At 42.8% G+C, this 25,288-nt stretch overlaps 1 protein-coding gene across 1 annotated transcript in view; it reads left to right on the forward strand.

Moving 5' to 3' along the window:
* Positions 1–415: 415 nt before the first annotated feature.
* arhgap22b (Rho GTPase activating protein 22b) overlaps positions 416–25,288 on the forward strand; it is a gene marked incomplete at its 3' end in the record, with an annotated part of 32,982 nt that continues 8,109 nt past the window's right edge. Inside the window, exons 1-3 of the mRNA XM_080049258.1 lie at positions 416–508; positions 9,952–10,151; positions 17,344–17,431. Of these exons, the coding sequence (XP_079905384.1) occupies positions 466–508; positions 9,952–10,151; positions 17,344–17,431 (331 nt within the window). The 5' untranslated portion in view covers positions 416–465. The remainder of the gene's footprint in view (positions 509–9,951; positions 10,152–17,343; positions 17,432–25,288) is intronic.

Below are 25,288 nucleotides of genomic sequence, written 5' to 3' on the forward strand. Positions count from 1 at the left end.
CCATTATTAACATACAGATATGTTTCTTTTCTTTTCTAAAGGCACTTATTGCAGAAAAATAACAACACTTTAAAAAAATAGCATATGTTAGCTGGTCCGGTCCTTGGGAGATCCTTTTCCCAAATTTCCCCTCTCTCCTCCATCTACCCCGGGCGGATGTAAACGCTATGAATAATGTAAGAGGGAGGGTTGGAGGCCACTGGGCGTGTGCGCTGGAAAAAAAAGAGAGTGGGTAGAGGGGTAGTTCCTCCTCCTCCTCCTCCTCCTCCTCCTTCTCTTTCCATTCTCCTCCCCTGTTCACCCAACCCCCTAGCTGCCGGTCGCACTGCAGAAGGTCAGGAGGAGGAGAGGAAAAGGAGAGAGGCAGAGAGACGCGCAGAGGCAAGAGGCTGAGAGACACAGGGGTGGGGTGCGTGGTGGATGTACACGAACATGCAAAGGAGAAGGAGATAGTGCGGACGAGCGATGACAGCCATGCTGAGCCCAAAGATCAGACAGACCAGGAGAGGTAGGACCATGGTTTATTATTATGTTTGTTTGCTCTGCCTTCCACATCTGCAGTAGCTAGTATATAGCCTATACCTGCTGCTGTAGCCGCTCATTCATCCATAACTCCATGGTGACACAGTGTGACACCTGACATCAACTGTGCTGGGAGTTCCTCAGGTTAGATGATGGATGTATGTGTGATGCAGTGGCTTTATCTGGACTTTGACCTGCACTTTTACAGATGAGGTGTTTTTTTTTCCACCTGTAATTCTGGTTTTCAATGACAATATATTTCCAGAATCACTTTTTGTATCCACTCCACCCATTTTCCTTCCACAGCCACAGTCACATAGGCTGCTGTATTTCTGAATGAAGCGGCTGGTCTGCCCACGCAAGAGAGTGTACTCCCGTACACATTAGCATTATTCTACTACAGCTGGCCGAGGCTGCCGGTGTGAATTCTATTAAGAGGGGAGCGCGCAGCATCTCTAGTTTCCTCACTGCAGCGCTCCGCACTATCAGGCTGCTGTCAGCTGCTGCCGCTGCTTGTTTGTGTGTGTGTGTGTGTGTGTGTGTGTGTGTCGTACATGTACAGTATGTGTGTGTGGCATGGAAGGATGGATTAATATGTCCGTGTGTGCCACTATGTGTGTCCTTCCTTCCTTCCTTCCCTCTTTCTTTGGCACTAATCTCCATGACGGCAATTATACAGCTGGATCTGATTAAGATGAAATGAATAGTTCCCAAGAATAGGAGAGTGATGTGCAAATCCTCATGCTGGAGCGGCATGAAATTGGTAGCAAAGTGGATTAAATGTGTGTTTGCATACATTAGGAAGGCAGAACAGATTCAACTGGCTTGATGAGTAAGCGTGTGCCACTGTGTACATTTTTGTAAATCAGCACATCATTGATTACAACATCACATTCAAGCTGCTTTCCAATGATGTTAATGACCATGCATGGTTTAGTGGCATTAAGGTCATATTGTCATTCATTAGGTGAGAAATCAGGTTCCTAGTGTATTTACACAAGGCCAAAACATACAAAACATTCATTTAAAAAAGGAAAAATGCAACAGAGATCAAAGCAACTCTGTGAATCTGCTTGAGAAGCTTTCCCTTCGTGCCTTCACTAAATTGGTGCTTCGCTGATGACGCCGTCACATTTGTTGCATGAAGCCCGTGAATAAACGGGCATGTGACAGATATAATAGTGCAGCGCAGACCCAGCTGAGGTTAACGGAGGTCAAGAGAGGGACACACAACGCTGACCAGTGATCCTTTCCTGACATTTTAGACGACTGAACCGTTTTTGGGGGATTAAGTAAAATGTCAAATAGGACACTCACAACATGAATCAATAATATAAATGTCATTGATTTAATTTGTATTGATCGTTTATGGCTGCTGCATTCATAATGCTAGAAGGTCAGTGGACAAACTAACTAGTTTACATATGCTAGATTAGGCTATACTTGGAATTTGGACAAATAGCTTGTTTTCTATCTAAGCTGCCTATTTAAAATGGCTACATTGCATTGTTTTTTTAGCTTGTAGACTGCTAAATTAGCCAAGTTTCACTAAGCTACACTTGAATATTTGGGGGAAACACTTATTCGTGTTCCTTAGCTAGAGTTAGCTGAGTAGAGGGACACTGTAATGTTTCTATGCTATAAACGTAGCAAAAGCAAACTGACGGACAGCTCAGCTTCGCATGAAGTCTGAAAGTCTGTACCACTTAAGTTATGAGTACATTGTATCTTGTTTGTTTATTCTTTACAAAAAAAATTTAATAAATATTTCTGCTAATCTTTTTCTGCCTCTAGCCTCATATTAAGCAAATACGTAGGTACGAAATCGGCATTCCTTTTTCTCATCCAACCAAGAAAGCAAATGAGCAAATACCTCAAAATGTTGTACTATGATAATTTTCCCAGTTTATTAGGCTATTTAAATCTGCCCCTGAGGTCCATTTATGCAAAGCTCTCTAGAGCAGCTCTTAATTTGCAATGCCCCTGTAGATGCAATTTGCTATCAATTCTAGGATGGCAGTAGTTATGTATATTCCTTCTTACTAGGAATCAGTATCAACATTTCATACAGAAAATCAACAACTGTGCTTCAGTAACGGCCAAAACCAGTTACATATAAGAAACTGCGAAAGGCCATTTTTCTTCTGCTGGCACCAGTAATCTGGAAGCAGCTTTAATTGCCCACATATCAGCTGCTTCATTCCCTTGCTGTCTCTTTTTGATCGTGGTTACCATGGTTTTGTGATCAAAGTCCTCCCAATGTAAGGCATATGAATACCCTCACCATGAGATACTGTGAGAGAGCATGCCGCATAGATAAAACATTCACACACTGACACTCTCAGGTAATGAGCATGTGGAGATGATAACATGCACACAAATGAACAGACATGCACACACACACACACACACACACACACACACACACACACACACACACACACACACAAACGCTGCTGCAGATCTGCTCCATTGCAGCTCTCACATATGGGCTGTATGTTACTGGCCACACCTCCGTTTTGTCAGGCAAGGCACACACCCTCACACACACACACACACACACACGCACACACACATACACATAATGGTTAACACATTAATCAACCCTGATAGGCTAACTGGAAGTTATGCTCTGATGCACCTGTAACTCTCTATGCCTTTTTTGCACAAGCCATAAATCACTGCACAACAACCAGATTAATGAAATTGAATTCCGTGTGTGTGTGTGTGTGTGTGTGTGTGTGTGTGTGTGTGTGTGTGTGTGTGTGTGTGTGTGTGTGTGTGTGTGTGTGTGTGTGTGTGTGTGTGTGTGTGTGTGTGTGTGTGTGTGTGTGTGTGTGTGTGTGTGTGTGTGTGTGTGTGTGTGTGTGTGTGTGTGTGTGTGTGTGTGTGTGTGTGTGTGTGTGTGTGTGTGTGTGTGTGTGTGTGTGTGTGTGTGTGTGTGTGTGTGTTTAAGGCATGTAGTATTTTCTTTCTATTGTGGAGTACCCGTCCGTCTTGCTAATGCTTATGGATGGGATCCTCACTGATGCGCATAAGAGCCATGCCTCCATTTCCTGCTGATGATAAATATACTGCATTGAGTGACATTACAGGCGCCGAGAGTGTCTGTGCTCAGGAATACGTGTGTGAGAATGTAATGCCCCCTCCTGTGCTACACACCACTTGGGTTTTGATTCCGGTCTGGACATATCCATTTGATCACGTTTGTAACATTACTTGCATAGACATGACACTGGACAGAGTGTAAACTTCAATACTGATTTGTCAATTCCAGTGACAGACTGAACCAGCATAAACATGGCTAACTATTGGGCCAGATTGTCGGGAAGCGAATTTCAGGTGCATTAGAACATTTTCCTTTATATAGCCATGGTGAGTGGTTTGTCTACTTAGGGGGTGGAGCAAAATTAAGCAAATTCAGCTGTTGTTGTGAATAAACATCATGATTGATCTTGACATAGGCCTAAGTGAAAACCAACTGCCTGTCTTTCCGATCTGGGCGCTCACGACTTGACTAGACAGAGACTACTTGCAGTGCTTGTTGCTGAACAACTGTAATTTGCGAGTCAACTGCTAACACTATAGCAAGCTGGAAATGTGCTAATGCCCGTCAGTCACAATCATTTCTAGAGATCCTTTCTATTTTTGTCTGTACAGTGCCATTCTGTTCACAGGATTGAAAAAAAAATGGCTCTCCCAAACTAGCTATTTTCTCTAATGGGGATATTTTATAGTTTATTAAAAAGACATATCCCTACCACACAATTCTCCCTCATAACTATCTAGAAAACGCTTTGGCAGAGGATATGAAATTAATCTGAATGGTGCAGAACAGTTTATAAGCTACGCTAGCATTCTCCATTTGGACCACAGGCTCAAGTTTTTTTTTAAATGGCATGCTTTTCATCCCCCCACCAACACACACACACACAAACGTCTGTGATGATATCATGTATGAGCTGATGACTGAATGATTTACCAGTCCATGGACGTCGATTTGGCTAAACAAGTGGGGGGGACAAACAGGCAAGCTGGAGTGCATTTTCAAAAGTGGGGGGGACAATGAGGAAACATCTTTTTTTCTCTTTAGTGCAGGTAATGAACGGTTCTGAAAGACGGCATACCCGCTCACTAATGAATAAAATGTATACAAAACACTGATGTCTGACAGGCATTTTGACCGTGCTCAAATCGAGCCGAAGCACGGCTGGACTGTCACACAACAATATTACTCCGCCTCGGTCTCCATGGCAACCTAGCTAGTAGCATACATCAGGTCGGTACTACTAGCTAGGTTGCCATGGAGACCGAGGCGGAGTAATATTGTTGTGACACATACTTTATCCCGCTTATTACATGGCTACTACAAAAAAGCAGCAATTAATTTTAGCAACATGTTGTTTTTATGGTTTTAACAGCCAAAAACAGTCCGCTACACGGTCGGAACTCACTCAGTAGCAACGGTTACTATGTCAAGCTGCGGCCAACCTAGAAGAGTTTAACAAAAAACAACTCGTTTCCCCAGCAACCCTGAGACCTTGTCTAACAACTGGAATAGTCATTGCAAACCCACTAGGTTCTTATGTAATGAAAACGTAGTTTAATACACCAGTAAATAGGAACGACCAAGGATACGACCTAGTAACGGGGGAATAGTCTGCTCGCCCCGCTAGACTGTCTGCTTCAGCTGACCGGAGGCTCCGGCTCAGCTGTTAGCTAGAGCTACTGTTTTGCTAACACAACTCAAGACTCGCACACTGTACAAATAATAATTGTAATCGGCCAATATGTTTAACAAGAGCTCCATCTAGCTAACAAGCATCATCCCCCAACATAAATAACACAATTCACGAAGAAAATGACTGCGGAACAGTTACATTGCAGGCTGCAGCCTGAAGTTACTGTCTAACTGTCAATATGCGGCCAAAGTAGCCTACTCACGTCGTGTTGACTGGAGTCCTGTCGGACATTAACCATGACTCCTGTGTTCCCTGCTCTCCTGATACATGCAAAGTCATGTTGAAAAAGTATTCCATTGTTTTCTGAACGAGTAGTAGCCCTGTTTGTGGACGTCTATCCATCAAAACTGTGACGTAGGTCCTTAGCAACGGCCCTTGACAGCGGTCTGTCTTGCTGGAAATAACAGACCTGTAGAATGCTGTGATTTACATAGGATTCTCAAAGTGCCATGTAATAATTCTTGATAAACAACATCGTCAGTATCCATGTGCCGCGACACAAGCTGCTGTTAGTGTCCGCTACATTTACAGTCATTAGTGGGCATAGAGGATGGTAATCCCTACAGTTTACACTTCACAACGGGACACTCGCCGTTGTCTCTCTGCTGCTGATTGAAATGCATCAGTCTTCTCTGGTGTGCAAACTAGCGGAGACTTCGGAGCATGTTCACTGTTTTGTCGTTGGTATCCACTGCTGTTGTGCTATTTAAAAAAAGTTTACGGTCTAAGCCTACTAGTGCCGAAACAAGGATAGGCGGCGGCCAATCACGGTCGCGCGCGCGCGCACAGAGAGAGAGAGGGAGAGAGAGAGAGAGAGAGAGACCTTGACGCTGTGTTTTAATACGGCTGGACGCACTCCATGTCCGGCTTAAAAAGTGGGGGGTACAAAATGAGTCTTGACGAAAAGTGGGGGGTACATGTACCCCCCATCCCCCCCGTAATCGACGTCTATGTACCAGTCCATCTGGTATTCCTGGATATTGAGGTCTATACCTAGAATTATTCATCCATAACCTTGAAATGGCAGGACACACAAACCAATTTACATACACTACCAGGGGGGTACGTCATGCTAAACAAATGTGGGCCTACTGTACATCTGTGCACAGATGCCAAGCCACCTATTTTTTGACTCAGCCCTGCCCTAAATACTATCTACTGTATATGAATGAGCCACAATTACGCTGTCTGTTTACTGGAATTGCAGTGATTATGCATAAAGTTCACTGTTACCGTAAAGAAGCCCCCTTTTTTAGCCATTGAAGTTAGCCATAGTTGTAGGAGTGACCACAGAGCAGCACCACCCAAGCCAAGGAAGGTCTGAATCACTCGGTGGCAGAAGGTCCAAATTGGCTCGGTGGGTAGTCGGCCTTGGCGCACTCACATTCACATTCACACACACACAATTGTTGTGAGTCAGGCGTGAATCATAGGCCAGTGTATGTTCCACTCCAGTCTGTGATCCAGACAGCTGATGTGTCAAACAGTGGTGCTCTTTTATGCTAACATTGGCAGGGTGAGGACGGATGGAAAGACAGGAGGCGACGTGATGTGGTGAGCAAAAAACAGAGGGAGGACATGGAAGGTGGAGGAGAGCCACTTTTTAGCCGGTGTTAGGATGGAAAGAAACACCCAGTTCAGGGTTTTAAGGCTCATTTCACGCAGCTGTTGATCACACGAGACACTTTGTCTCTCCATAATGTTTAAACTATACCAAATGAAATGTACCTGGGGAGAAGCAGAAAGGTTTTCAGTTTGAAGTACAATCTTTAAAGCTATAGTGCGTAACTTTTTCATGTAAATTAATGTTGGTTACATCGAAACCATAGTCAAACGAGTTGACACAAAGATGATTAAGTGTGTCAGCTTTAAAAAAAACTCTGTATTTCTCAGTATGGCAGCATTTACAGACTGTTCTCGCCCCCCTGACACTGGCACAAGAGCTTAAAAAAATCTGAAGAAGCGCCCAAGAAATGTTTCAGTTTCAGTTGATTTTACTGCTAAGAAAAAACCTGGACATCAGAAGGAATAAAATCCATGTGCGATCAAGTGTTGTTGTTGTAATGACCCTGAATTCTTCATGGGAGATACAGTATAGCTTGAAAGTAAATCGAATTTTAGGAAGGAGTATTTAAAGATGCAGGCGGTGGAAAGCCAGTAGAAACACCAACAATTGTATCATGACAGATAATTCAAACCTGACATTGAATATGCAGAGGTTTGAATTTTAGACATACTGTAGTGCAACCACTGTAATGCATTACCCAAATTTAAAATGCAATTAAGACTGCATTGCAATGTTTTAAAAAAAATATTACATTGTTCTCAAAAATGCTAGAAATAATTATATTTTAAAACTGGCTCAGGGAAATGTGCCTCTAACCCAATAACTCATTTACTAGACAAAAACTGCCTAAATGAGGGGCCAGGGATGAAAAGAAGGATCCGTGTGTGTGTGTGTGTGTGTGTGTGTGTGTGTGTGTGTGTGTGTGTGTGTGTGTGTGTGTGTGTGTGTGTGTGTGTGTGTGTGTGTGTGTGTGTGTGTGTGTGTGTGTGTGTGTGTGTGTGTGTGTGTGTGTGTGTGTGTGTGTGTGTGTGTGTGTGTGTGTGTGTGTGTGTGTGTGTGTGTGTGTGTGTGTGTGTGTGTGTGTGTGTGCTGTCAGTAATAACAGAGCATTTCATTCAGACATGCAGAGCGTGCGGAGGGACAGGAGAGGACAATCAGAGTGAGTCATAGTAAGAGAAATGGAGACTGGAATTAACAGTTTGGATTCGAGAGGAAAGCCAAGGTAGAAGAGGAGCGGGAGGAGAGAGAGAGAGAGAGAGAATGGAAAAAATGAAGATTGAACAATGTCTGGCTATAAAAACATGACCATTATCACACTCACATACACCACATGGAAGACTATTGGATATTTGAAGATTTAAGGTGACACTTAAGCTCTACTCATCAATAGCAGTTCCCCTCAGCTCTACGGATGTTTTTTAGCATCTTTAAGCTCATTGTTTGATTCAGTTTTACCGCTTCCATCAATGATAAACCCGTTTTATGCCACCCGCACAGCACACAAACAAACAGACCGCTGAATTAAGTGACTAACTGGTGATCATAGAAGAACTTTAAACAGCAAGAGAATTGGAGGAGACCAAAACCGAGATAAAAGGGAGAGATAATAATGTCCCCAAAGTGACCAAAATAAGCTTTGTTATCCTGGTCCCAAATTGTACACCTTTTTCAAAAATAATAATCAGTCCATTCTTTATCTTACACATCTCTGAGGCTCAACAGGCTCTGCAGAAAGCCTGTGTCCTTTAGGCTATAGTTTTTCGCTGTAGAGGGAGAGATGAGACAATCAAAAAGAATCAACATTGATTTTCCTCCCCCTGCCCATTCATCCATCCCCGTCTGCCCTACGCACTGTCTGAACATTGATCATGTGTGTGTGTGTGTGTGTGTGTGTGTGTGTGTGTGTGTGTGTGTGTGTGTGTGTATGTGTTTGTGTGTGGCCCAAGACGAACACCAGCAGGGAGGATGTCTGCACAATTGATTTCTATAAATTATACATGATCAAATCGCATTGCCTTGCCTATATATCTCCCTGGCTGTAGCCCTGTTGCCTTTTACCCATCTGTACGAAACCTTGAAATCTGTCTTGTAAGGGTGTAGCATAATTTATCCTCAACTGATGCTTACAAAAAAATAAACATGCTTTTTCTTTCTTGTAGCCATATCTCATATTAAAAAAACACAACACTGACAGCTAACAGTACACTTTGCGACAGTCTTCTGTATTAACACCAGTCATGTCAAAGTGACAGCTGATATATAGTATGATCAAATATGGTTGAAAATGACACGTCGCCAGTATTATCTTCCTTTTTTTCTCAAAGCAGATGTCGTACAAGGATAATAAGAAAAGCTCAGCTGGGGTCAGACCTGATGTCGCATTGAGACACGGCTGTAAAACAAGCCTTTTCAACGTGTCCTTGACTGAGCTCAGATTGCACACGTTTTGTTGAAAATGATCCAGCCAGCCAGCCAGTCACTCACTCAGTCCCATGTGGTCTTATTATCTCTGCTTAAAAGCCTCTGCTATTCTATTGGGGCCGTGGCAGCACACAATAAGTCTCTTGCAAGGACCTCGGAAAATGAAAAAGGGGGGGGCGGGGGGGTTGGTGATCCCTGTCACCTGAGGCTATGTGTAACTGTGTGTGTGTGTGTGTGTGTGTGTGTGTGTGTGTGTGTGTGTGTGTGTGATTGTGTGTGTGTATTCCCCCTTTGCGGTCTCTGTTTTATCTGCTTTCTGTTATTATTTGAGCCTGCTGCCTCTGTGCAGTGGCGCTCCCCCCTTCATCTAAAGACGATGCAGCCCGGGGCAGAAGGTTGTGTGTGTTTTTATGACTGAAGAGCCTGGATAGAGCATCAGTGTGTGTTTGTATGTGTGTGTGTGTGTGTGTGTATGCGCACACACAGCATACAGAGTGAGGGATAACACAAGCTTCTATTGGGGAGAAAATGAAAAGACACCAGCCAGAGAAATGGAGGGAATATAGTAAATCAAGCAGAAGCAACCAGAGTCTATGCCCTTTAGCCCACAAACCAATCGCCTTATACCCAGAATACAAATGCTTTATGTTTGTTTGTGTGTGTGTGTGTGTGTGTGTGTGTGTGTGTGTGTGTTTGCAGCCCGGTCCAAGAGCATGGTGATGGGTGAGGTGTCGCGGGGCCCAATCCGGCCTGCCTCCCCCAGCCTACAGGAGGGGGCGCTGAAGGCCGGCTGGCTGAAGAAGCAGCGCAGCATCATGAAGAACTGGCAGCTCCGATGGTTCGTGCTGCGCTCAGACCAGCTCTTCTTCTACAAAGACGAGGAGGAGACCAAACCACAGGTAAAAATCTGATCCCAGCGCCTCGGGTGATGTCAGTTGGTCAGTTGAGTCAGCGTTGGTTAGGTCTGAAGACTGGCCTACAAGTTTGAGAGTGAAAAAGATTTTGGGGGTCTTGAGTTAGACATAGAAGTGAGCTTACCAGACCTTTGTAGCCAGATCCTCATCCTCTGCTTGAGGCTAGCAGCCCCAAGCTAAAAGCATAACACACCCAAATGGCCAATCTACCTGGCTACAGTTGAGTTGCATTGTGGGTAATGTAGGCTTTGACAAGGAAGAAGAATGTGCAATGATATCTCTGGATATGCTGCATCGATTTTTAATTTTTCTTTAATTCACTCTCTATCATGAGTAGGGCTGTGTCAAAAAATCGAAATATCGATATATCGCGATACTTAGTTTCGCGATATCAGTATCTATTTTTATAACCAAAAATCGATTTTTTTATTATTATTTTTTTTTTTTTTTTTTTTTTGCTTTTGCTTTTGCTTTTCAAGGCTTTATTGACAGTGCAGAGATACAAATATGAAATGGGGCAGAGAGGGAATGAAATGAAGAGAACAACCACGGGTCAGATTCAAACCCATGTCTGCTGTCAGGCCTGAGCCTCTGGGACAGGGGTATTCAACTAAAATTCAAATAGGTCCAGTTAGAGAAAATGTCCTCAAGCAAAGGTCCGGAACATCATAATGTCTAACTTGCGTTATGATTCAGTGTGATATATAGTGAAGTAGCCTAATAGTTGTATCAACGTCTGCATGTAATTAACAACTGACTGTCAGATCAATATAGAAAGAACAATTCAAAAACATTTCAACAATATTTATTCTCACTTTTAAATAATTATAGATATATAATACTGAAGATATATGTATTATTTAAGTGACTCAACTGAAACTAATCTCTTCATAGAGAAGGGCTGCATTTAAAAATAAAATGGTGAAAATAAATATAATAATAATCTTAAAATAAAGATAAAATATATAATTCATTTTTGAAAAATTAAATAATTTTGAGAAATATTTTCAATGTATCATTTCTAAACTTCACTATACCTACTATGTTTGTTTAACATAGTAATCTCCCACTTTGTCTAATACTGGATTTTTATTTTGCAATTTTGAAAAGCTCTGAAAAAGTGACATGTCAGAAACTAAACCCCTGTAGGGGGGTCTGGGGGTTTCCCCCCAGTAATTTTTTTTTGTGTTTTTAGAATGTAATCGGAGCATTCTGGTGCATTCTGGGGAAAATAATAAAAGAAAAGGTCAACATTTAATATAGTTAAGATGAATAGAAAAATTAACAAAACAACATAACTTGCTAGCAGCCAGATAACTGGACTGAGGGACGGATGACCACTAGCTTTCGCTAATGTTAGTGGGGGCTACTGCCAAATATCTTGCTAAAAAATTAACCTGTATTTATAAATTCTGCCATTACTAAGAATATGTAAAACTTAAAATGTAGATAATTGAAACTACATACAAATTTTTTTTTTAAATAATGTTTTTCCTGTTGCTGTTGTGGGCAGTAGATGCAGTGCTGCTGGCGATTGGTGATTATGTCAATCTTATGTCTGTGTCATTCACACATAGGTCTACATCAGGGTAATAGAGTCCACATGATTGCACCTTGACCGGTTTTCACCAGTCTTACAAAAGGGGAAAAAACCATAGATAGTAAATAATAGGAAAAAACTCAGCTGTTGATCGCTCGTTAACTCGCTCGCGACACACGGAGCCGGTGAGCGAGCGGGCGAGCGAGAGAGAAAGCTGTCTCTCACTCTCCTCCCGCTGTCTTTCTCACTCTAATCTGATTTATTTCGCTGAAATTCTCGTAATTCTTGCACTTCTCTCTGTCATCTCTCGCATGATCGCTCACTGTCTCTGTCTGTGAGCCAGCCTGAGCCGGGAATGCACAGATTCGATTGGCTGCCTGAGTAGCAGGAGGCGGGATGGCTTAACTCGAAAGCATTTCCTGATTCGCTAAACCAGTACCGTAAAGTCTAGAAAAGCTGCGCCGGTCAAAATAGAAGCGCCCCGTCAAAATTTTAAATACTTAAATAATTGATTGACTACAGGTCCGGGTCCGTATAGGACGGCGTCTGGGTCCGGACCCGGACCGCGGTCCGCCTGTTAGTGACCCCCGCTCTAGGATACTGACTATTGAAGTTAAATCAGTTTTGTTTATAAGAACACTTAAGATTCACTGTGTCACAAAAGCACACTGATGTGTTTTCATTTTCATTGTGTCCTGTACAGTTAGTACAAGAGTGAATTGGATTTGTTATTTTGATGTTATGGCAGCTGCAGCAGTGTTTGATCATATGCCAAAACCAAAAAAAAGGAAGAAAATAGTAAAGGAAGTTGTGAATGAAATAGTTTTGACTTCATTTGTCTGTGCAATTATCAATATATTGTGCTGTTTGACAAGGCAACTTGTTTATGGACTATCGCAATATATCGTGATATATCAAGATACGCAATATATCGTGATATATCGTATCGTGACCAGTGATACGTATCGTATCGCGAAGTCCTTAACGATACCCAGCCCTAATCATGAGTCCCACAATATTATGTAATAATAGCACAATGCTTAACTGTTGGACTGCTCTTGTGAAAACGTATATAACAACCAGTATTTTAAGCCTGGCAGCAAAGTCTGTAACTTTATCTGCATTCAATTGGATAAATACAGCAGATGTGACTTTTATTTTCGTGTACTTTGTTTCTATATGTATGGCTTAATATTTGGACAATGTGATGTGTTATAAACACTGTGTAATGAATAACAGGTTAAAGTATCTTTACAAGGTAGCCCAGCTTTTGATATTTTACCCCAAAACAGTTTCATACTTTAAATGCCACAACATTGTCAGTGGCACTTTTGCTAAGACTTATTAGCCATACATTTGAGAAAGGTCAACAGGTTTCCAGCTATAGTCCATTCTGACAGCAGACACTTGGACAGCAGCAAATGCACAGGTGTTACTGAAAACATTAACGATGCCTCTGTTCTATTAAAGTATCCCAGTGAGTGGTGTGAGACAACATGCACAATACCAGGACATGCCGCCCAATGGGAGCTCAGCCATCGTTAACTTCACGATTTACACCTGTGCTTCTCCTACTGTGACAAAAATTCCCATGGCAACCACCAATAACATGAGCTTAAGTAGCCATGTTGCTAGTGCCACAGACAGCGCAATCCGGCAAAATGGCAGTTATTGTACAATTTCAATAGACTAGATATTATCCGATGTCACACTTAGCACTCGCACACACACACAAGTCAATGATGGAGCCCGTGTACAATTCTTCATTGATTCTTGTTGAGTATGAAACACATCAAGAGAGTCATTCCGAGAATCTAAATAAGCCTAAGCGTTGCATTGATGGGAATGGCCTGGAGCACATGAGGCTAACTGCAAATGGCACCAGGAAAGTTCTTTCAGGAAACTCGACCAACAATAATAATGTACGTGCTCCGTTTGTGAGAACAGATGAGCATACACAGTGGTTATGATGATGACTCACAGTGAGACGTTGCAGTGCATTAGCACAAACAGTAGAGCAAGCGGGCGATGCCTGGTTTCCTTCTGCATAAGTGCTCCATCATTAAAAAATAAAACCCGCTAATCGATCCCTTTGCTTCTTTGATGAGGAATGTCTTTTTGCAGCCAGGTGCTGAATCACTTTTTCCCATTCACGATTGTCAGTGAAGTTCTTAAGCAGTATAGCTGGCCTGGACTGACCTCTCTCACACACACACACACACGCACGCACGCACGCACACACGCACACACACACACACACACACACACACACATCATATGGTGCGGGGATGGACAGTCAATGTAGCTGACAGGCTTATTGTCGTAACATGAGGCGATGATGTAATCCAATAACAAAAGACAGCAGGGGCAGCCTGTGATACACACACACACACACACACACACACACACAACCTTTAGAACATTAGAATCATTTATTTACATTCCTTGCTGAAATCTCAACACTTTCATTGATTTTTTTATTTTTCACTCTGCGTGACTGCTGTTTAAAGTAGGCAGCAGCCAGCCGACTGCCATCACTGTCTTTAAGTCACACACAGATGCACACAGACTATATACAAACACACACACACACACACACACACACACACACACACACACACACACACAGGATGACATGTTCCCCTCCTCGCCGTCTGTCTCCGCTCTGTGAAGGAACAAATGACTGAAGGCTTTGACAGACTGTCTCTAATCACAGCCTGCCAATACTCATCCAGCCTGTATTGATTTGCAACTCCCTGTGCATTCAGGTCACACACTCGATTGAATACACACACACACACACACACACACACACACACACACACACACACACACACACACACACACACACACACACACACACAGACCAGAGCCCCCCTGCGGAGAGCAGGATGTGTGAGAAAGAGTCTCTCTTGCCTTCTTTCCTCCCTCTCATCTTCTAATCGATTGGAAATGTGAGGCCGGAAGTGCAGTGGGTTTAGTTGGGGGAGGGGATAATGTGTAGCATGTAGGCAAATTGCTGAAACCCACCAGCCCACTCTTCCTATACCAAGATGAAAAGATGTGATAATTGGTCAGAGGGAAAGCAATGCTGACGCTGGATCTATACAGGGTTTTATTTTTCCTTTTCATCATGCCGGGGATAATAAATCCACCGCAGACCAAATGAACTTCATTATCGGACAATAGATTTATCTGTTGCTCTCAGAGAAACACATGGCTGGTGGAGGTGGTGATGGAGGTGGTCATTAGTGCTCCGAATACAAAATGAGTCTCTTAAGCTGCATTTCATTACATACAATGCCTGTTTTTAAGTGGTGGGTTATGAGAAGCTTGTTTCTGCCTCCATCTGTATTGCTCGTTAATGTGACGTTTAGTAATAGAGACCACCTGTCAAGCAATCGATGTGGGCAGGACTGTGACTGTCCTTTAGCTTCAGTGTTTCTTCCTGTATACCAAGGGGAAATGTTTTTCCCATCAGCCAACATGTAGAACCATGCATGTACAGTATAAGAGATAGCTCATATTGTTAGGAATACCGCTACATTGGAAACCATAAGGTTGTAGATACTAAAATGATTGAGGCAATCAGTTGCTTTAACTTTTTTGAGTTGATAAACTAAACTAAACTAACTACTAAAAAGTCAAATGTTTTCAGAACTTAAATACTGTATTTGGATTACATGCTACATGTACTTTTTGATTAAAGTTGACTTAAATTTTCCCAATGGGATTATGTTATCATGACACAAAATAAGTAACTACACATGCAAACTCTTATGTTAGTTACACAATATTTATTAGTCTATTTTGTTAAAATGTTTACATGTATGGACCTGCAAGTTTAACACTGAAATGGGACTAAAAAACAAGAATCAAGGTAAAGGTCTAAAATAATCCTCTTTCTAATCATATTTTAATGTTTGTCCCCCAAAGGGCAGAATAACAAAACAAACTTAACATTACAGCAAACATGGTAACAATCTCAGGACATTGACAACATTTTAAAAATAAAGTTCTGTGGGATCGAACAGCTGGCGATGGGCAGCCTCGGGGAATAATGTTAGCTTTGCAGTTAGCTTTCACACAGGACGGTCCCTCCTTCCATTGACTCTGATGTGGTTGGGTTTTGTCAGTGGTTTTACTGCCGCTGCTGCTTTGACCAGGATCCAGTGTCAGAGCAGGTTTTTATACGAGGAGACAGCTGGCCAAAGGCTTCGGTCATAGTTTCTTGGCTCGTGTTAAACAAGAGGAGTCTGAGGTGTTTATTATGTGCCTCCATTTAAGGGCCTATACGCACATGGTACCAATCAATAGCGGTGTGTAATGTGCGGGCTCTGGCAGTGCCAACGCCAGATGAAAGTGAGAACGAGTCTTCGAAGGGCCCCCGGGCTGGTGTTCTGCCCTGGGATGGTGATTGGCATTTATGGGCAGAGCAGGTTAAAAGCGGGCGTGGCCACATCTGTTTGTAGCTCATGCGTGGAAGCCCAGTTTCATACGGATTGAAGCAAAACCATGAGCTCTCTCTTCAAAGTCACTGTGTCCCCAAGCTAAGACCTATACAAGGACAAACTATCTATCCTACATTCACCTCACACTGCTTGACCATGTGATTTGTTCTCCTGGCGTAAGGTGTTGGCTCTTCTTATTCATTCTACCCGTTTTATTCCGAGCACACACACACACACACACACACACACACACACACACACACACACACACACACACACACACACACACACACACACACACAGCACCCCTGGGAGCTCCCCCCTTCTCTGGGTTCCTGCCCTGCCCCTGCGCTCCCTTCCATCCGCAGCTCCCACCCTTTCCATTTGTTGCCATGGCGACTAATGTTGGCGACAGCCCGGCCCTCTCGATTTGGCAGACTCCTCTCTCTCTCTCTCTCTCCATCTCTCTCTCTCACCTCTGTCTCTCTGTGTCCCTGTCTCTCTCCCCTCTCTCTCTCTCTCTCTCTCTCCCCTCTCTGTCCCTCTCTTTCTCTCCCCCCTCTCTGTCCAAGGGAGGATATGCCAGCGTGAGGATTACCAGGGGGGCTGACCCACAGACCCTGCTGGCATCTCCTCACAGGCCACTTGGACTCAGGTCTAAATGGGTATTGATCTTGATAATGTATTCTGATAATCCATGTGGGTCCCCTGTTCAATCACCGGAGACGCTGCTTAAGAACTTTACAGGGGTTAAGTGGGGCGTTAAGGAAGGAGGGAGGGAGGGAGGGAGAGAGGGAGGGAGGGAGGGAGGACGAGATTGAGACATGCCGGATGGACATTAAGTCAGAAAATTATTATAGGGAATGATTGTCCACATTATTCTGACCGATAATAAGATTTTGATTCTGATCATGGTCCTGGACAGAGATTTTTTGACACACATTTCAGTCAAAGACCTGCTTGTAAAATGTGTTATGGATGTTTTTAACATACCGGATGGAAGGAAATCTTCTTAGTGACTGCTAGGGTTGGGGTAAAAAAAACAACATCACAATGCTGTAAGTGTAAATGAACAGAGAAAGGTCTCTCAACCTCACAATATGTAAGGTTGCAGTGATCTTTGACCTCTAAAATCTAATCAGTTTCAGCCCAATATTCCTTATTTGAATGTCTCTCTCTGTTCCAGGGCTGTATACCTCTGCAGGGATGCCAGGTCAACGAGCTCACAGCCAATCCGGACGAACCTGGACGACACCTTTTTGAGATAGTACCAGGTGAGATCTGTTCCCTTAACTCTTCCCAGTGGTTCACCTCACATCGCTCCCAAAACACTTACATGGCTACTGTGTACATCTCATTCATTTCAAGTAGTGTGACTTGATTCTACACTTCTAAAATGCAGTTGTATGGCATGTTTATGACTTTTACACTCCACTATTTGCCAGTGTATGCATTACTGCTTTTCCTCTTCATCTTGTGATTACAAATGTGGTTAAAATGTGAGTTCAATCAGAAACAGATTTGTCTAAAGGGAGGCGCCCTAGGAGATATTTTCCCAAAATTGATTTACTGCAAAAACTATAAACATTGTTATTTTACTCATATTAACTGTCAAAAACAAATCATTACATATCCTGTGCTTGTTGGGGTTCTGACTGATCTAAAATAAAGCAGCCGTTTCCATCTGCACCACCTTAAAAATCCATCAGATCCGTGTTGGAACAAGTGAGGGCATTCCCCAGTTGCTATTCTGTCTCCAGACAGCAGAGAGCACTATTAGTCAATGATTATCTAATGCAATGGTCACTCTCCTCACTTCACATAGTGTGACCTCAGAGCTGGTACAGTGGTCATGGTGCCAGTGTGACTTTACTAGCTCTGTGAAAAAGAAACCATAAAATGAAAGACAAAATGGCCTCGCCGTCATCTCAAGCTGTTCTGGGTCTGCAGATCTCAGGGCTGTGAGTGAGCCACCATGCTTGACATGTTGCCCTTATAAGTCTGCTTAGGTTGACCTTACATCGCCTGTTTCATGTTTCTCTCAATCAATACAACACTGACGTTTACGTGTCTTGAGGTAAAAATGAATTGATGGATGGTCCCATCAGTGGGAGATTTAAGGGGCCTTCACCATGACAGCACTATAAAACAACCACAAGAATACAGATTTGCCCTTAAAATCCCTGCACTGCTGAGCTCAGTGGTGACATAGGCCATCCCCCTGGCTCTCTATATATCACTGACTGTCATTCTGGGAGTGTTTGCTCAGAGGTTCCTCCCTGTGTTTAGACTGGCCCACAGCCTCTGTGTGTTTTGGTTTATGGCCGGTCAACATAGCAGAGGGGTGAGACCCCCAGGGAGCTACTACAGTACGGCTAGGCCCCTCTCCCGTGTCCCTGGATGTCCCTCAGAGGAGATCAACGGCGGGATTTGGATGTCAGCGCGCGATCCAAATCAATCCGTGGGAGTTACATTCTTCCCCTTTTGAAATGCCAGCGCCAGACTATATCGTCTGTTTACACCATATTAGATTTGTCGTGTCCCAGGGGAGTCGTTCTGCTCTTTCTCCCCTCCATTGTGTTTAAAAGTAACGCTCGGTCGAGGGCAGCGCTTCCTCCCATTTCTTTTTGAAAACAGTCATTAAGGTGTCCAGTCATGTCTGCAGCTTTTCCTCACAACGGCAGCCAATTTCTACTGAGAGAGACAGCAGCGGATTGTTTGAAATAAAAATCACCTGATGTAGTATCTACCCTATTTCTAAAGAAAAGAGTAGGGTGAGTCTTTGCTGGAATAAACAGGCCACTCATGAATCCTTAACTCCGATTGGTTTACTAAAGACATAATCTCACAAGGTTGGAAATTTGACCCCTTGTCCTTCCACTGTAATGACTGTTAAACACAGAATAATGAATTTGATGAATCATATGAAATTGTCTATGTGAATATGCATCAGAATGAGCAGTTTGGCTTTTGCTTTCACACAAATAGTAGAAAGTCATCACACATTCAAGAGGCAAGACTGATTTGAGGTCAGATCAGAGATGAGGCTGCTGGGTTTCTATCACTTTCAGCGCTCCTTTGTCCTCCGTAATAGTAGCCTCGTCCTTCACTGGAAGCTAAGGGACCTTGCCTGTTCATCTGGGTCATGTCATTGACTGATGGACTTTGTTTACGTCAGGCTGTGTGTGTGTGTGTGTGTGTGTGTGTGTGTGTGTGTGTGTGTGTGTGTGTGTGTGTGTGTGTGTGTGTGTGTGTGTGTGTGTGTGTGTGTGTGTGTGTGTGTGTGTGTGTGTGTGTGTGTGTGTGTGTGTGTGTGTGTGTGTGTGTGTGTGTGTGTGTGTGTGTGTGTGTGTGTGTGTGTGTGTGTGTGTGTGTGTGTGTGTGTGTGTGTGTGTGTGTGTGTGTGTGTGTGTGTGTGTGTGTGTGTGTGTGTGTGTGTGTGTGTGTGTGTGTGTGTGTGTGTGTGTCCAGCCGAAGGGTAAATTCATTGGTCATGTTTATCGTGTAGATAGGGAGCACCCGTTCCTGTTGCAAAAAAGGTATGTGTGCTAAATGTCTGTCTATCCATGTCTATGAATTTCCATGTAGGCCTTGTTGTTCCTAGTAGCAGTTTGAGGACACTTTCTCATAAACTAGCCCATTCTCAAAATAAACAGCAATTTAATGTTTTCAATGGCTTAAGGGCACAAAATCCGCAGGTCACATCCGGTATAATAATCTCCATGTGTACATTTATTCTCTGTCAACACGCTCAACTCAACATAGTTACCCTGGCAGTCGGTTCTGTCTTGAATACTCAGTGGAAGCTAAAGAAAAACAGAACTCAACCCGCCCCTCCTTGTAATTTCCTCTTGGCATTTGAGTGAAATAATGGCAGTAGTCTAGCATGCATGCAATTAAACATTGGACTCCCACCATGCTTTATTTATTTTTTATCTGTGTCTCTAGACAGAGAGGGCAACGCACCCAAACAAAGCCGACCCAACAGTCACAGGCTTTAGTCTGAATTGAACTTGTCTCTAAGCCTGTAGGCATGAAAGAAAATGGGCAAATAACTGGGTTTAAAAGAAAAAATATTAGTTGTGTTTAACGGCTGACTCAAGGCTATGAAGCCTCTGTTGTGGTAGTGTGAAGCAATTTAGCCATCTGGAAAACAGCAGACACACACACACACACACAAAACACACGTGCCTGTGCAAACGTGACGGCTTCTGCTAATTCCCTATTGTGGACTAGCCGTCCAGGCAGTGCACACAATTCCACCCGGTCTATGCAGGATTTTTCTAAGTCTTAGACAATTCAATTGTAGCCAAGAAGAAACATCAAAGCCACATCAGAGAGTTTAGAGTCCACATGTTACCTTTGCACTTTGACCTTTGTCAAGTTCACACAACATGCAAGTCCTCACTGGGTCTGATTTATAGCTAGGTTTGTATTCATGGTCTTTAAATGAGTATGTAATCACTTTTTTTTTATTACTTTAAAGCAGCGTTTTTTATCTACATAGGCGGCTGCCATGATGCACCGCCATGTTTCTACAGTAGCCCAGAACAGGCAAACCTTGCAGCCTTGTTTTTTAATTAACTATAGCTCCACTAACTGCGAAACAGTTTGAGCAAATGCGAAACTCAAACTATTTCTTAGACTAATTTCTGGGGACTAAATTTACCTGGTAGGAAGATCGACAGTGATGGGTTATTGTACTGGAAATGATTTAGGCTTGTATTGGTCATAATGCTTTTGCATTGGGACCAAGGCTGTATTCAGAGAAGAAGAAAAAAATATATATATATATATATTATATATATTTTGTTGCAGTCCATAGGCTACACAAACAATGACAGACATGATGTAACCACCCATAGGTACCAGCCTTTCACCCTAAATATGGGTTAGTGTGATAATAAACATACAGCACTGTAAATACAAAAGATTCACGACTGTGTAATGAGGATAGTGAAAACATCACACATGGGTATGTATGTCTAGGATTTAAAGGAGGGCTACAGTGCGCAGAAGAAAGCAAATAACTGAATAAGACATACAATACATCTAAAAATGTGAAATAAAGGCTGTAGTTGAGATTATTTTTCTGTGTTTAATTGTGTTGCTAAGAGATTGCTGCAGCTTCTTTGAGAATGGACCGGTCAATCAAAAAGGAAGGCTTGGCTTTTTTTAACCTTCCACTGAGGACAGTTTTTATGTTGGACATGGTGGCCAGAAAATAATACATGTTGTATAATAACATTTGCGAAGAAAGAATAGGACTAGTGTATATTTCCATTGTTAATGATTTACTGTAACAAGAACCAATTGCAACCTCAGACAGCTCCTGCTGGTGGTTAATATTTAGAAAGTTGTGTCTGTGCCTGTTAATCAGTTTAAATGAAGCTATGGAGCCTGCTTGTGTAAACTTGTGTTTAGTTATATTTAATGTGTAGTTATCGTGTCTCTTTTTTACTGCAGAGTTTTATTGAAGCATGCACCAACAGCATACTTTTACTCTTTTAGCTCAAGTGGCATTTTCAAGAGATAGATGGAGTCACACTCAGATTTAAATGGCTTAAGAACAGCAATTTCCCCCAAACAGTATGCAGGTTGAATCACGTTCGGGTTACAGTAGAGAGTGATACAAAGTGGCAAAACGGATTGTGCACAAAATATTGAATTGAAATGGTTCAGTGTGATCCTACAACAAATTTGAATTGAGGAAGAATCCATAGTCAGGAGGACTGCCTACGTCTCACAGAAATTGATTGGTATTATCTGCTTTCCGTGTGTGTGTGTGTGTGTGTGTGTGTGTACAAGTTTGTTTGGCAAAGATTGAGGGACCGCCCATCCCCTGCTACTGCACGCACACACACACACACACACTTACACACTTGTAGAGAGACAGACAGAGAGAGAGAGAGAGAGAGAGAGAGAGAGAGAGAGAGAGAGCCTTGTTACACTCCTCCTCTGGGATTTGCTTCTCCCCAGGGGGGCTGAGGGAACGGGGACCTGCTGCCCACACTTGCTGAATGAAGGGAACCGAGTATAGAAAAGAAAAGAGTGAATGGATGAATGGACAGCATAAATGAGAGAAGTGCAAGTAGTGGGACTCGTTTGACGGGTTTTGTTGTTTTTGGGGCTGGCATCGAGCATGCCTCACTGCTGGCAGGTTCTGGCCGCCAGTGCTATACCTGTGTTCTGATCTGCTGACGGAGAAGCCTCTCCATGCTGCAGTGTGAGGCCGGAGACAGTCCCCGCTCACTCAGACATGGGGCCGGTCTGCTGCAAGCCGGACACACTCAAGATACGACATCTCCAAGGTAACAGGGAGAAACAGATGATGGAGATTTTTTTATTTTTTTACTAAGTGTAGTGGTGCAGCTTTGAGACTTGTGGGAGTTCAGATGTACAGTAGGTTTACAACAACCTCAAAATGTAAGACTTCTTTCTATGCATAGTATGAAAAGGTACTGACTCCTGTTCCTGTCCTTTTAGTTTAAGGTGATTCGCAAGATATATTTTATGTTGAAGTTGTTACACATTTAAAGAAATCCTACTTTAGGTGAATTACCTATTTTCAGTTTTTCTTATGGATCAGCAAGAAGCTGATGGATACAATAATGGAGGATTTCGTATCTGGCAACTTTTAATTATTTTATTTTACTCGTAAATTGCAACTTAAAAACGTCCTTCACCTTGTTGCTTTGATGGTGGTATCTAATTGGCAAGGCAGGAAGCATCCTGATAGGCAAAGTCATACCATCTAGTGACTTGCACAGCTTATAACAGCTTTTTCTTGGTGTTTACTCGAGTTGCAAGATTGACTGTTCAGCTGCACACAGTTATTGCTACAGTATGGCTGTGGTGAACTGTCTACTGTACTGTGGGATCTTGTTGTGTCCACACACAGCAGTGGATGCAGGATGAAAATCATGAGGTCAGAGTTGAGAAATGGCTGTAGTATTCCTGCACTCACGGGGAGGTTACTCAAGAGTGCCTGGGCTGATAAGTATAAGTGTATTTTTCATTGTTTGTCATTGTTCATTTTTGCTTTTTATACCTTTTCTTATTGTTTTCAGCCTTTGATACTACAATCACAATTGTAGTATTGTCATATTACCTTGTCCAAATAACTGATACTTGTAAACAGACCATTGGACAAGATGGTGCATATTCAACAATCCCTGAAGGTTTAAAGGTGGAGTCAGTGATTCTAGGGAATGCTGGTTGACAAAATCACTTTGTCACAATCAGTGAATATCTCAATGATCCAGTGTGTGTGTGTGTGTGTGTGTGTGTGTGTGTGTGTGTGTGTGTGTGTGTGTGTGTGTGTGTGTGTGTGTGTGTGTGTGTGTGTGTGTGTGTGTGTGTGTGTGTGTGTGTGTGTGTGTGTGTGTGTGTGTGTGTGTGTGTGTGTGTGTGTGTGTGTGTGTGTGTGTGTGTGTGTGTGTGTGTGCGCTGAAAACATCCAGTGTTAATACACAGTCTAGACTCTATGCTCTGTAAACTGGTATGTAAACAAAGGGTATGAAAATAAATTGGCCCACAGTAGCTATAACATGCCCATTTACAGAGCCCCTAGGCTGTATATTAACACTGGATCGTGCTGAGAAATTCAATGATTTGGACAAAAAGTGTTTTTGACAACAGGCATCCTCCAGAATTGCTGACTACACCTTTAACATACTAAGCTGAAATACTCAAATGTCAATTGTCTTAACACATAGGCATATGTAGGCTATATCATGTAGTCATGAGGTCTGTCTCTCTCTTACTGTTGCCCTGTCTCACTCATTAACCTGCATGCTAACTCGCTCCGTCTTTCTGTCTGTCTGTCTGTCTCTCTATTTCTCTCTCATAAATTATACCAATAATAAGCAGCACAGAGGTCGTATAAAGTTAATCCCCAACCGATTCATAGCGTCCAATCATCAGCCACATTATTAATAGAGGACACGGCCTGCGGGACAACACGCGCCCACCACACCAAACCCTGTATAAACTGCACGACCGTTTGATAGGTCAGAGGAAAGGTTACAGACACTGTATGTTTGCTGAGCGGTCAAAGCTTTCTGCATTGGCTTTCATCAAGCTGCTACATGTAAAACATCTCTCTCTCATGTGACTTCAGCAAGTTCACTTTAAGACTCTAGATAAACTTTAAAGGAATTGTTCAGAATTGTTGGAAATATGCAGAGAGTTATATGAGATGATCAACCCGACTCGTAGCTCTGTGTGCTAAGTAGGAAACTATACACATGAGACAAATAAGCTGTTTGAGCTGTTCTCCATGTTTCCCATCTTATAATTAAGCTAAGCTAATAGCGTCCTCCTGGCTTTACATTAACATTAGAGACTGGCATTGATTTCACAACTTCCTCTCGACAAAAAAAGCAAATAAGCCTGTTCCATACTGTGTTACACTAAATCAAATTCATAAGCGTCACACGGAGAGGAAAACTCAGCCTAATGTGTGCTCTGTAAACCCTGCAGTCACTGTTATCTTAATTGGCTCCAAAAGGGATCTTTGTACTGCTCTTCCACCCTGCCTTGGATGTGTCAATGGTCTTGGTGTCTGTAGGCTAAAGTTGGATTGATTTTAAGTGGCTCTGCGTGTGTGTGTGTGTGTGTGTGTGTGTGTGTGTGTGTGTGTGTGTGTGTGTGTGTGTGTGTGTGTGTGTGTGTGTGTGTGTGTGTGTGTGTGTGTGTGTGTGTGTGTGTGTGTGTGTGTGTGTGTGTGTGTGTGTGTGTGTGTGTGTGTGTGTGTGTGTGTGTGTGTGTGTGTGTGTGTGTGTGTGTGTGTGTGTGTGTGTGTGTGTGTGTGTGTGTGTGTGTGTGTGTGTGTGTGTGAGTGATCAGGGGATGATTCCTTGAAGAGGAAGTATCCGATGTGTGGCAAGGCTCCTTAATGTCTGAGTCCCCTGTCTATATTTCCAATCACGCTTTTTAATTGGCTTCTTTTCCTGAGGGGAAACTGTAGTACTCACTTAACTGTTGTTAGTATGTTATCACTCATGAGCATTCTTACACGCACTGTACACATGCATTAATGAGGTCAAATGATCAATTGATAGTCAATTCTCGGTTCGTTTTTTTTCCCAAGACACTGGGACTGAAGACCATGCCGGTGTGTTGTTCAT

The sequence above is a fragment of the Ammodytes marinus genome (assembly GCF_949987685.1).
Source record: "Ammodytes marinus genome assembly, chromosome: 20".
In the NCBI taxonomy this organism is placed as follows: domain Eukaryota; kingdom Metazoa; phylum Chordata; class Actinopteri; order Uranoscopiformes; family Ammodytidae; genus Ammodytes; species Ammodytes marinus.